Raw genomic sequence first — 13,201 nt, forward strand, 5'->3', positions numbered from 1 at the left:
GTACTGCTGTGCCTTCTTGACCAATGAGGAAATGTTATCATCTTCACTCTCTCCATGGCAGAGCCATTGATGTGCAATGGAGAGTGGTTCACCTGTGCCTTACTGAAGTCCACAATTATCTCTGTTGTCTTGTCCAAGTTGTGGCTCAGGTTATTGCTCTCACACCTTTTGATAAGCCTCACTACGTCCTCACTGTATGCTGATACATTATTGTTGGTGATGAGGTCAGCCACCATTGTATCAGTGAACTTGATGATGTGATTTAAGCTGAATCTGGCAGTGCAGTTGTGAGTCAGCAGCGTGAACAGCAGTGGACTGAGTACACAGCCCTGGGGTCACCAATGCTCAGCTTGATGGAGCTTGAGATGTTGCTGCCAACTTTGACGCACTGGGGTCTTTCCATCAAGCAGTCAAAGATCCAATTACAGTGAGGGATGTTGAGCCCCAATGAGGACAGTTTATCCACTGGCCTCTGAGGGATGATCATGTTAAACACCAAACTGAAGTCAATGAACAACATCTTGGCATTGTTTTCCAGGTGGAATAAAATGAATGGAAGGCAGAGGTTATGGCATCATTTGGTGAAACAGTCTGAGCAGTAAGCAAACTGCAAAGGGTCCAATGTCCCTAGAAGATGGGATTTTATACAATCCATTACCAGCCACTAAAAGCCACATGATTGCTGAGGTCAGTGCCAATGAGCCACTGCAACCGTGCGCACTACCATCTTGTGACATCACCAATGTTGATGTACCTTTTACTTCTTCCAGCAATTCTCGCATTTACTTCATACCATACTTCATTTTGCTGAAATAATACTTTTGAGTGATGCGACAGTCAATCTGGTTTAGAATATTTCAAAAATTTCTCAAAGTTAGATACAAATTTTAAATGGAGATAATAAAGATTCAGACTTTGCAAGGTGGTCTTTGTAGCAAGTTGGGTTAAATATTCTCTTCCACCTCCACACAAACACTATACCCACTACAAAGCCCACGCGGAGTCTCACCCTCTTAGCCATGAGGACATATTCAGCATTAGTCAAAAACTAAAATTTACATCAATGCCTATAGCAGAAATATGGAAGAGGAGTGAAAGCACTTACTGATGTTATGAATGTGAAGCAACTCTGAGGGGCCAAAGGGTACAAAGTCGCCCCCTCCTTTTTGAGAATCACAAGATCGCTATTAATTCGGGTCTGGGACCCAGGATATGAGAGAGAGACACGCAGAATACACAGGGTTTGGAATGTGTCCTGGCCTCAGCGAAACAGAACCACTGATAATGGTTATTGTCTCTTGGAGACGGAATTGTGTATTGAGTACTGTACTATTCATTGAAAACCCTCAGGGGATGACCAGAGTGGTCTGCTTGAGGGATTGCATCATCCCAACCTGATTGACATCTGAGACCCTGTGAGTAAGGATAAAAGAGGGTCTGGGGAACAACCCCTTTAGACACACCAGGAGAAACGCTGGAAATCCAGTGACAGTGTTTATAGCAAAAGCAGGTGGGGGCTCGTGTGCGTCCTCCCTTGCCTGGGTGGCGGGCTCATCATGGAAGAACGGTTTAGCTAAAGGAGAGGCAACAAGTGAACAACCATACCAACAGGACTCCTGACGGATCGAAATCATAGAAGAAAAGCCAGCAAGTTTTTCTCCAAATCTCTCTCTCGCTCCAACAAATTGCAACGCAGCGGTCCCCAAAGGCCTGCTTGAACTGAGTGAACTTCATATTTCCATCGGACAATACATTATCCCCTAGACAATGATAGAGCTTATTTCTTATTATTATTATACTGCACTTTTAGATTTAGTATTGACGACATATATTATCTGTATATTTGCATTGATATTATTTTTGTGTATTTTTACTAATAAATACTGTTAAAAATAGTATCATCAGACTTCAATGGACGTCTCCATCTTTGCTGGTAAGTGACCCAGTTACGGGGTTCATAACACTGCAAAAACAAATTTCTTGGAATGCTAAACATTTTGTATTAAGCCCTATTAAAATATCACACAACTAAAATACCAATCCGAAGTATGAAATCTTGTGATACACATTGTGTGGCCTACAGGGTATTAATTACTCAGTCTTCTTAAAATGCCAAAAGATGCTGATATTTTGCATGTAGAAAGAAAGAAAAATCATCCAGCTAACAATACAATGTCAAGTACTGCACATCTTTTGGCTTTTAAAATATGATCAATGTCTGTACATACTAAACTCTGCAACTTTTCAGAAAACGTAATGTCACTGAACACACAAGAGCTTATAGTTTACATACAGAGGCAGAGTCACTTTATTGCTGGGACAATTTGAAAACAGTCATTATTACAATCTTAATAAGAGACTTTTCAAATACATGGTAAATCAAGAGAAAACACTTACAGATCTGTTTTCCTACTCTTCAGTGGTACTTTGGTATCAAAATAAGTACCAATAATGCTAAAATTACAACTTGCAAACTCAATTATTCAAATGGTCAATAATTATTAATACTGAGATTGTATATAATTGCTCCAAATTATATTTCAGTTGATACTACATTTTTTTTCAAAAGCAGACATCATAAGTGATCCATAAATGCTTACTTTCTTTCAAACCTTCCAACTTTTTTTATTTCCACCACAATTCACTTGGTATAAATTGAAGGACATTTTCAAATCAAAATTTGCAAACAACATAAAACATAAACCTTCTCAAACCAACACCCTGAGGACTGGGTGTCATAGAAAGCTACAATATGAAACAAGCAATTCAGCACATCAAATCCACACCAACTATGCAGGCCAGCATTTTGTGTGTGTTCCTCCAGCATTTTTGTGTGTGTTGTCTTGGATTTTTTCATGTTTGTGACCCATTTCACTATACTATATTTAATCCCATTTTATTATTCTCTGTACATTTTAATCAGGTTCTAACACTCATCTACACACAAGGTGCAAATTACAGTGATCAATTATCCCACCAACCAAAAGGTCTTTGTAATGTGGAACAAAAATGGATTACCTGGGGCAAACCCGCATGATGTACATAAAACCCCACACAGGCAAAACTCAAAGTCGGGACTGAACTAAGTCTCATGCTGTGAGGCAGCAGCTCCACTAGCTGAGCTCAAATACTTCAAAATATGCACCTAATGAAATTATCTACTGGTTTCATCAGGAAGATTTGAAGTCAAATGAATTATATGCAGATTCAAACTGCTATTTTCTTCTCTGCAATCTGTCAAGATTCTCAGATATGTAGTGAAAAATGCATTCAACAGATGATTACAATGGTCATTTTAAACATGCTCTTTTACTATAAATGCTCTATATTCCATTATCATTTGCAGTACAAAAAAGAAACCAAAGATGAATACTATACAACAACTTGAATAACATATGAAGGATATACAAGAGAAATATTGCTTAAAATCTGAGGTTAAAATCAATTTAAAATAGTATACTGTAATTTAAGAAATGGAACAGAACTGCTGGTTTCTTTGTGAATGACATCTTTTACCCTGAGAAGGAAATGTTTTTCCTCTTAGTCAACTCAAAAAGCTTTAAACACATAATAAATATCCAACAGATATAATAAACATTATCCATAAGTTATTTTGTATTTTTCAAATATAAAATTTGATATTTGTGAGATATTGAAACTCTGACTTGCGAATGAAATAATCAACCCTCACCCATCCCTGAAGAAACTCAACACTAAATCTCAATAGGAAGTGCAATTGCACATTTAATGGCCGTGGTAGAAGTCCTCAATGACAAGCAATTACAATTTCTACTTTATCACTTCATCAAATATTTTAGAATGCATGTTAGTTAACAAAGCAAAAGTATCACAAAAATATATCTTCAATGGAAATATATACAAATTACTTCAATGATGCATCAATACCATATTCGATTACTGTGTTTTGCCTGAAAACCTGTGCACACTTTTCCAACTATGAGGAATTCTTTAATTTGGGGAAAGAAAAATACTTTTTCTCCCTAATCTTGATGACATGACCAAAGGAAAGAAAACGGTGACAACTTTGAATGACTGCATTAGAATTCAACTGCTCTAACTTAATTTCCAAGTTACTCACTCATAATAATCACTATTCATTTAGGAATGATGAAATGGGGCTAGATTTAAATCAAATCCTAAAATAGCAAAGTCAATGGATGCCAATATTCCAAATGCATCAAAATAGATTAAGCATGTTGCAATAAGCTACTCTTATCAGAATAAACAGAATTTTGTTACTGATGTTACTAAATTTGTTATAATGTTTGCAAGTTCTAAGACGTGCATGCAGGGTACTAAGAGAAAATAATATTTGAAAATCTTTAAAAACAATCAATTCCTAAACATCAAACATAGCACACTCAATAAAGTCAGAGTCTTCTTTGGTCTTGTCATTTAAAATTTGTCTTTTCAGAATATTGAGAGCCCCAGAAGACTGCTGCTACTGAAGGCCAAATCAATCTTGCAGCAATAAATAAAAATCTTTTAGTTTATTTATTTGCTGTCTTCTACGTCAAAATGCAAGACAATATGCTCAAGAATTGATTGGCTCAATCAGCTAACCAATTTATGTTTAGGTGATGGTTGAGGAGGGAAGGATGGTGTCAATTTCAATTTCTTCCTGTGGGTCAGATGTGCACCATCACTACAGTATATACTTCAACAAAAGATCCCACACTAAATTTCAATATTGCACAACAAATAATAATGGCAGGCTGGATTCCATTGTTGGCTTATTTAAGCTTCCAACAGGTCATGAAAAGATATTGCTTTGGCAATTCTCAGACAAGTATTTGGATCTCATGAGCAAATAAAATGCAAAGTACACATTTTTTTTCTATGAAGGTGTTAAAAGACCTTGTAAATGTAGTTAATCACCAGAATAATTCCCTGTTCACCAAAACTTTGGTAAGGTTTTAGAAATAAAGTTGGCTGCCTGCCCTGGACCTCTACCCACCTGCTGCTGACAGAAGAGTTCTGTTGCTTGAGTACAAGTTCACGTTGCTGCAAAAGAATTATCTCCCGTGATAGATCTTCAGGACTCCTTAAAAAAATACAAACAGAGAAAAGGTCAAGCAAACTCTTTTTTATTTAGTTTTCAATAAAAAAACAGTGCTGAAAACACTCAACACATCCTGGAGATTCTATGGAGATGGGGACAGAATTTCTTTCTCAGGCCAATGAGCGTTCATCAGAAGCCTTAATGGATTCTGCAGAAGGTTCACTGGCATGAAATATTAACTATTTCTCTCTATACAGGTGTTGCCCAACCTACTGAATGTTCCCAAGGCAATGTTCTGAATTTCAGATTTCAATCTTCAGTTTTGATTTTCTATTAAAATTTGCATATTTTCATGCAACACACACACACACACAAAATGCTGGTGGAACTCAGCAAATCAGGCAGCATCTATGCAGAGAAATAAACAGTCGATGAGCCTTATTCTGGTTTCCTTTCCAGTCTGGATGAAGGATTGTCAATAATCCCCTGAAATTTCACCCTCAACAATCGTTCATTCTGTTGCTCAAATGACTTATTTTGCTCTCAATTTCACCCAGATAAAATAGGAAATATTTACAGAATGAAAATTGAGCTTTAAAAATAAATTTCTTCAGAAATGCAAATGACAAAAACTGGAAAAACTTGCACAATTATGGGTTCAAAGAACTTTCTTCAAATGGGAAATTCAGAGACAGAATTATTTCACATCCAATAGTGACCCCTTATATTAACACAATATAAAATAAAACATAGTTGGACAATATTTTCAACTATATCAACACAAACATTTAAAATATTTCCAAATGAAAAAGCTCATTTGTTCCTTCAAAATAACAGACCACAAGTTATAAAAATTATTATGTGTCTCTGCTTCCCTTGAAAATTTCTTAGGGACTGAACCATTGACTCCTTATCTACGACTTTTATCTATCCACTCTTTTTCAGTCATTAACAGACTAAAAACATTTTGCACAAATATTGAACATACAATGGAAGGCAAGTCAGTTCAAAGACATCAAGTCACTTGCTTCTATAACATGCTAATAATAAACTTACTTGAATTATAACATATTGCACATGTAAATGAAAATTGGTCTTTCAATGTTCATTTAAAAACTGTAAGATCTCTCAAAATATCTCATTATCAATCAAAATTCTTTGAAAATAACACCGAATCAGTTTGTGAAGACTTTAAGATTAGTGAATCTTGGTTCATATTTCAGACTTTCAGTTTATTCAGATGTTATTGGAGTAATTCTTATTCAAAAGCTCAATTAATATAACTTATAACACAGACTTTTCCTCTGTAATACAAAACTTACAAACTTTAGCTCATTAACAGTATTAACAAAGTCAGCAGTACATCATGTAATATAAATTTAATCAAGTGGGGTTGTCAATTTTAAGATAACTTGCTAAGGATCCAAGAGGGAGATGAGAAAAAAACAAGTGAAAATCTGCAGATGCTGTAAATCCAAGCAACATACACAAAATGCTGGAGGAACTCAGCAGCTTAGCAGCATCTATGAAAAAAAAGTACAGCTGACGTTTCAAGCCCAGACCCACCAGCAGGACTGGAGTATATTTAAAAGGTGGGAGAAACACAAGGTGATCGGTGAAACCAGGAGGGGTGGGGGGAAGTAAAGAGCTGAGAAGTTGATTGGTGAAAGAGATGCAGGGCTGGAGAAGGGGAATTCTAGTAGGAGAGGACAGAAGGCCATGGATGAAAGAAAAGGGGGCAGGAGCACCAGAGGGAGGCGATGGGCAGGGAAGGAGATAAGGTGAGAGGGAAAAGGGGATAGGGAATGGTAGGGGGGGCATTATCAGAAGTTCGAGAAATCTATATTCATGTCATCAGGTTGGAGGCTACCCAGAAGGAATATAAGGTGGTGTCCCTCCAGCCTGAGTTTGGCCTCATCAAGATGGTCGAGGAGGCCATGAATGTATTGGAATGGGAATGGGAAGTGGAATTAAAATGGGTGGCCACTGGGAGATCCCATTTCTTCTGGTGTATGGAGCACAGGTGCTCAGCGAAGCAGAATCCCAATCTATGTCGGGTCTCACTGATGTACATCGATATACCAGGAGCACCAGACATAGTATATGACCCCAACAGACTCACAGGTGAAGTGTCACCTCACCTGGAAGGACTGACTGGGGCCCTGAATGGCAGTGAGGGAGGAGCTGCAGGGGCAAGTGTAGCACCTGTTCCACTTGCAACAAAAAGTGCCAGGTGGGAGGACCAGTAGGGAGGGACGAATTTACAAAGGAGTCGCATGAGGAGCGATCCCTGCGGAAAGCAGAAAGCGTGGGGGGAAGGGGGAGGGAGAAGTGCTTAGTGGTGAGATCCCATTGGAGATAGCAGTAGTTCCAGAGAATTATGTGCTGGACACGGAAACTGGTACGTGCGAACAAAAGGAACTCTATCCATGTTAGTGTAGTGGGAGAATGGGGTGAGAGCACATGTGCATGAAATGGAAGAGATGCAGTTGAGGGCAACGTAGATGGTGCAGGAAGGGAAGCTGCTTTCTTTGAAAAAGGAAGGCATCTACATTCTGAAATGAAAATCCTCATCCTAAGATCAGATGCTGCAGAGACGGAGGAACTAAGAAAAGGGGATGGCATTTTTACAAGTAACAGGATGTGAAGCAGTATAGTCCAGGTAGCTGTGAGAGGCTATGGGTTTATAATATAATATAATAGGGAGGGAGGTGTTTGAAATGGTCCAGGTAAATTTAAGAGCAGGATGGAAGCTAGAGGCAAAGTTGGTGAAGTCAACAAGCTCCGCATGGGTGCAGGAAGCAGCACCAACAGAGTCATCAACGTAGCAAAGGGAAAGTGGGGGATGGACATCAGTGTAGACTTGGAACATAAATTGTTCCATGTAACTGACAAAAAGGCAGGCATAGCTGGGACCCATGCAAATGTCCAATGGCTACACCTTTTGTTTGAAGGAAGTGGGAAGAGCCAAAGGAAGAAATTACTAAAAGTGAGGAAAAACTCTGCTAGACAGAATCTGCTAGTGGTGGTGGGGAGGAATTGATTGGGGCTGGTGACCAGAAAGAAACAGAGAGCTTTGGGGCCTTCCTGGTGGGGGATCAAGGTTTAAAGGAACTGGACATCCATAGTGAAAATAAGATGATGGGTGCCAAGGGAACCTGAAATCCTTGAAAAGATCAAGAGCATGTGAGGAGACACAGATGTAGGTAAGAAGGGACTGAACCGGGGGGTGGGGTGGGGGTGGGAATAAAACAGACTTGAGGTATGCAGATACAAGTTCAGTGGGGCAGAAACAAGCTGAAACAATGGATCTACCTGGACAAACAGGCTTGTGGATCATGGATAGGAGGTAGAAATGAGAGGTGCGGGGTGCGGGAACTATAAGGTGGCAGTGGATGGGAGATCCTCAGAGTCAATAAGGTTGGTGATGGTATGGAAGATATTGGCCTAGTGCTCCTTAGTGGGATCCTGTTCGAGACCCATTTTCACCATTACCCATTTATTGACCTGGATGGGTAGTGGAAGGAGGTCAGCAACAACTCACAATATGAAATAGTAAGTATATCTTAATATAGGGCAAAAAAACAAACTGCTGGAGTAATTCAGCGGATGAGGTAACATCTGTGAAGGCAAGGGGATGGTGGAGTTTCAGGTCAAGATCTTTCATCACACCCAAATTAATACATCGGTTATCCCTCTGCCTTCATGAATGCTATCTCACACACTGAGTCCCTACAGCTGTTCACTTTTTTTCCCCAGATCATAGCATGTGCAGATTCTTAATTCTCTATATCTCAATATATTTGCAGCACTCTGAAGAAAGAGGGAAATGGATATAACTGGATGGCCCATGAAGAAACCTGGGGCTTCTCTTCAATGGGTCAATGATGGTACCGGTAATCATTGGCAACATACTGTGGGCTGCAGACATAAATTCTAAATATAAGCAGCACACACAAAATGCTGGAGGAACTCAGCAGGCCAGGCAGCATCTATGGAAAAAAAGTACAGACCTTTCACCAGTCCTGCCGAAGAGTATCGGCCCGAAAACTCTGACTGTACTTTTTTCCATAGATGTTGCCTAGCCTGCTGAGTTCCTCCAGTATTTTGTGTGTACTGCTTAGATTTCCAGCATCTGCAGATTTTCTCGTTTGTGAGTTCTAAATAAACCTCTTTTGAAATAACTCTCGCTGCAATCTGCAGCATGTAACTTCTCTCTAGGCAATATACTTTTGGATCAATTTAATGATCTACACATCTCACAATCATCTGAAGAACTCAGCGGACCAGGCAGGTATGGCGAGACGGGGGAGGACGATTACAAGCCAGGCTAAAATGTAGAAGGATGAGGCCTCCTCTAGCCAGCATCTTGTTGGCAAATGTGCAATCACTAGAGAACAAAATTGATGATCTGGGGGCATGTTTGGTGTAACGGAGAGAAGGGAGAGCCTGTTGTATTCTATGTCTGACCAAGGTGTGGCTTTCTCCCAGCACAACAGATACAGCAATTAGATCCAAAACCTTCTTGATTTACATAATGGACCAAACAACTGATTTAGAGGAGGGAAAAGGAGGAGGTATGTGTTTCTTGATAAAGTCTCAATGGTGCTCCGGTGTGAAGGTTTTGTCAAACTCGTGCTCCTCCAACTTGGAACACCTAACAGTCAAATGCTGTCCATACTATTTACCAAGGAAGTTATCATCCATGATCCTAATCACAGTTTACATGCTCACAATACCGCATGATGCCAACTCCAAACAAGAAGCAGTCTATCCCAACACATTTCAAATCATAATTGGGGACTTCAACCATACTTGTTTGAAGAAAACATTACCCAATTACCATCAGCATATAACCTGCAGCACCAGAGGTCCCAACACAATACACCACTGTTATACCTAGAAAAGGAATGCCGAGCGTACCATGCCCAGCCCGCATTTCAATCTGATAATTTGGGGGTCCTTCTCATAATTGCATGTAGGCAAATCTCTAGAGATTAGGGCAACAGAGAGGCAGCTGCGGGAGGCAAAGGTACAGTTGTAGGATTGCTTCGAGACAGCTTACTGGGCGATGACTGGAGATCTGAATGAATACAGATTTAACATACTTTACTAAAATGTAGACAGTATGCCCTCACAAAATCATTCAGAGTTTTCCCCAGCCAGTAGCCATGGATGAACCATGAAATCCAAAATCTGCTGATTCAAACTTGAATCAATGAAGGATGCCCGACAGTTGCAGCAGAGATTGAATACAATCACCTCTTATTAAGTTAAATCAAGCAACTTAGAAGACAGCAGGGCTTTTGCTTCCAGATGAGTTCAATGGCTTCTATGCTCACTTTGACCATCAAAATATCCAAGATGGCTGCGCGACGCAGCTTGCAGCAGCCACTCCGGAACTGATTATCTGTTATTTGTAAAGTGGGGTGCCATGCACAATCATAATCGATTGAAAACGGATGTGGGAGCACGGAGGAACATCGGGAAATTCCAGGAAGACCTTCTTCATTGCTGCTGCTGCTGTGAGGTCCAGGACTCTGCTGGGAAGAACAGGCACCCAGTCCTCGGGGTCGCGTTGCCGATGGCCGTTGGCGGGGCCGTCTTAATACACTCGGCAGAGAATGGTGCTCGGAGAAGCTGTGCCAGAGGGGGTGGTCATCGGCTCACAGGTTCAACAGACTCGGAGTCCGCTGCGATCAGGTCGCTTTCTGTGTGTGCTGCGTCTGCAAGGCTGAGTCGGGCGGCGCCTTGGAAATCCATAGCAGGGGTACTCCCTTCTGCCGCCGGCGTAGGATGGCAAGTCTGTCAGAACCCTGGGGACTTGTGGAAACTGTGTGGTGATTTCTTTTGAACTTATAGTCCTTTAACATCTTTGGACTACTTTAACTGTGCCCATGATCTGTTTTTTTATCAATTATGCTATTGTTTGCACTGTTGTAACTATATGTTGTAATTATGTGGTTTTGTGCAGGTCTTGTAGCTTTAGTTTTTGGTCTTGTTTTTGTCTGGTGGAAGTGGAGCTCCTTTCTGGGGAACACACTAAGACGGTAGCACGATATTAATATGCAGCAGCCTCTCCGGACTCTGGACTGGAGATTGCCAAACGTTATGTGGATTTTCTGGTGTAGTCTGTTTTGTCATATGCTTTTGTGATATAATTCTGGGGGAAAATTGTCTCACTTTGCATTTGTGGTTTCTAAATGACAATAAACTGAATCTGAATCTGAATCTGAAAATATACAGGAATCGTTACAAATTTCCACAACCTCCAATGATCTGATGATTTCAGTGCCTGAAGCTGACATGCAAGTAGCATTCAGGAGGGTGAACCCACGAAAAGGAACTGGCCCAGATGAGGTCCTGGCCAAATACTAAAGACCTGTGCTAATCAACTGACTGGTGTGGTCAGTGAGATCTTCAACTTCTTGCTTCGGCATTGTGTAGTAACTACCTGCTTCAAGCAGGCTTCAATAATACTGGTGCCCAATAACAGCATAGTAACTGCCCAGTAGCACTTACATCAAAGTGTTTTGAAAGGTTTGTGATAAAACTTATCAGCTCCTGCCTGAGAAGTGATTTAGATCTGCTCCAATTTGCTCACTGGTGCAATAGGTCCACAGCAGATGCTATCTCATCGGCTCTTCACTCAACCCTAGAACATCTGAACAGCAAAGATGCATACATCAGGATGTTCTTTATCGACTACAGCTCAGCATTCAATACCATCATCCCCTCAAAATTAATAAATAAGCTCCAAGACTTTGGCCTCAGTACCTCCTTATGCAATTGGATCCTCGGTTTCCTTACTTGCAGACGCCAGCCAGTTCGGATAGGCAACAAAATCTTCTCGACAACCTATTGGCTCACTTTCACAGACTCTTCATATCTCAATATTTATTGTTTGTTTATTTATAATTATTTCTTCTTTTTGTATTTGCACAGCTTGTTGTCTTTTGCCCTCTGGTTGAACACCGTAGTAAGATGGTCTTTCATTGATTCTGGTGTGGTTATCATTCTATAGATTGAGTATGCCCACAAGAAATTAAATCTCAGAGTTATATATAGTGACATATATGTACTTTGATAATAAAATTTACTTTGAACTTTAACTGGTGAGAAAAAGTTACTTTGATCAAGTAGCAAACACAAGGCCAGGTTCAGATCAGTCATCTAAATGAATGGAAAAGCAGGTTCAATGGGCCATATGGCTTGTTTCTGGTTCCTACTTTTTAATTGCTTTATTTCCCAGCAACCATGTATGTTTCTTATCATGTTGAGTAAATGAGTGTACTAAAACTACATTTCACTGTTTTTAATAAATGTCCAGTTGGTAAAATTATTAAAAACACTCATACCTTGGTTTGGGTACATCCTACAGTAAAGATTTCATTTGAACAAAGTAGATGAGCTTAGGTTTGCACTTTTTGATATCTTTTTTTAAATATATTATTTATTTATTAAATTTTAGAAATTACAAAGAATAAATGTGGTAATAAAATAGTAAGAAAAATAATATTGACCCTCCCCACCTTAACCCTTATCTAAAGAAAGAAATAAAAAGGAAAGAAGAGAAGGATTGCCTGGATATCAGAGGATTCCACACAATCTCCATGGAGTTCAAAATAATTTTGATATTTATTTTTACTTTCCCCAATTACTATAATTTTATCTTCAAAGGACCTATGTATTTAATCCTATTTTTTGTAAGTATGGGAACAAAATTTTCAAAAATATATCATATTCATTTCTTAGACTATATGTAATTTTTTCAAGTGGAATACAACTATGTATTTCATTATTCCAATGATCCATAGTTAAATATAGATCAGATTTCCAAGTAACTGCGATAACTTTTTTGTCTACTGCCAATGCAATTTTTATAAATTTTTTCTGATACTTATTCAATTTAAGTTTCATTATTGTCCCTTCAATATCTCCTAATAAAAATAATAATGGACTATGTGGAAGTTGTACTCCAATAATTTGTACTCCAAAACCTAGTGAAATAGAAATATTAATCCAGAAAGGAAAAATTAAAAAATGTATATCTTGTATGTATAATTTGATTCAAAAGCAGACAATTAAATTAGGAATTCATAAATCAAGACAAAAATGGGAATCTGATTTGAATGTTAAAATTGATGGAAAAAACTGGTCAAGATTACGTTCTGACAG

At 39.2% G+C, this 13,201-nt stretch overlaps 1 protein-coding gene across 7 annotated transcripts in view; it reads right to left on the reverse strand.

Annotated features, from left to right (window-relative positions):
* mad1l1 (mitotic arrest deficient 1 like 1) overlaps positions 1-13,201 on the reverse strand; it is a 1,079,555-nt gene that overhangs the window by 925,222 nt on the left and 141,132 nt on the right. For all 7 annotated transcript variants that reach the window (XM_059979806.1, XM_059979807.1, XM_059979800.1 and 4 more), the window contains exon 10: positions 4,979-5,065. In XM_059979806.1, coding sequence (XP_059835789.1) covers positions 4,979-5,065 — 87 coding nt within the window. The remainder of the gene's footprint in view (positions 1-4,978; positions 5,066-13,201) is intronic.

The sequence above is a fragment of the Hypanus sabinus genome, chromosome 9 (genome assembly GCF_030144855.1).
Source record: "Hypanus sabinus isolate sHypSab1 chromosome 9, sHypSab1.hap1, whole genome shotgun sequence".
Classification (NCBI taxonomy): Eukaryota; Metazoa; Chordata; class Chondrichthyes; order Myliobatiformes; family Dasyatidae; genus Hypanus; species Hypanus sabinus.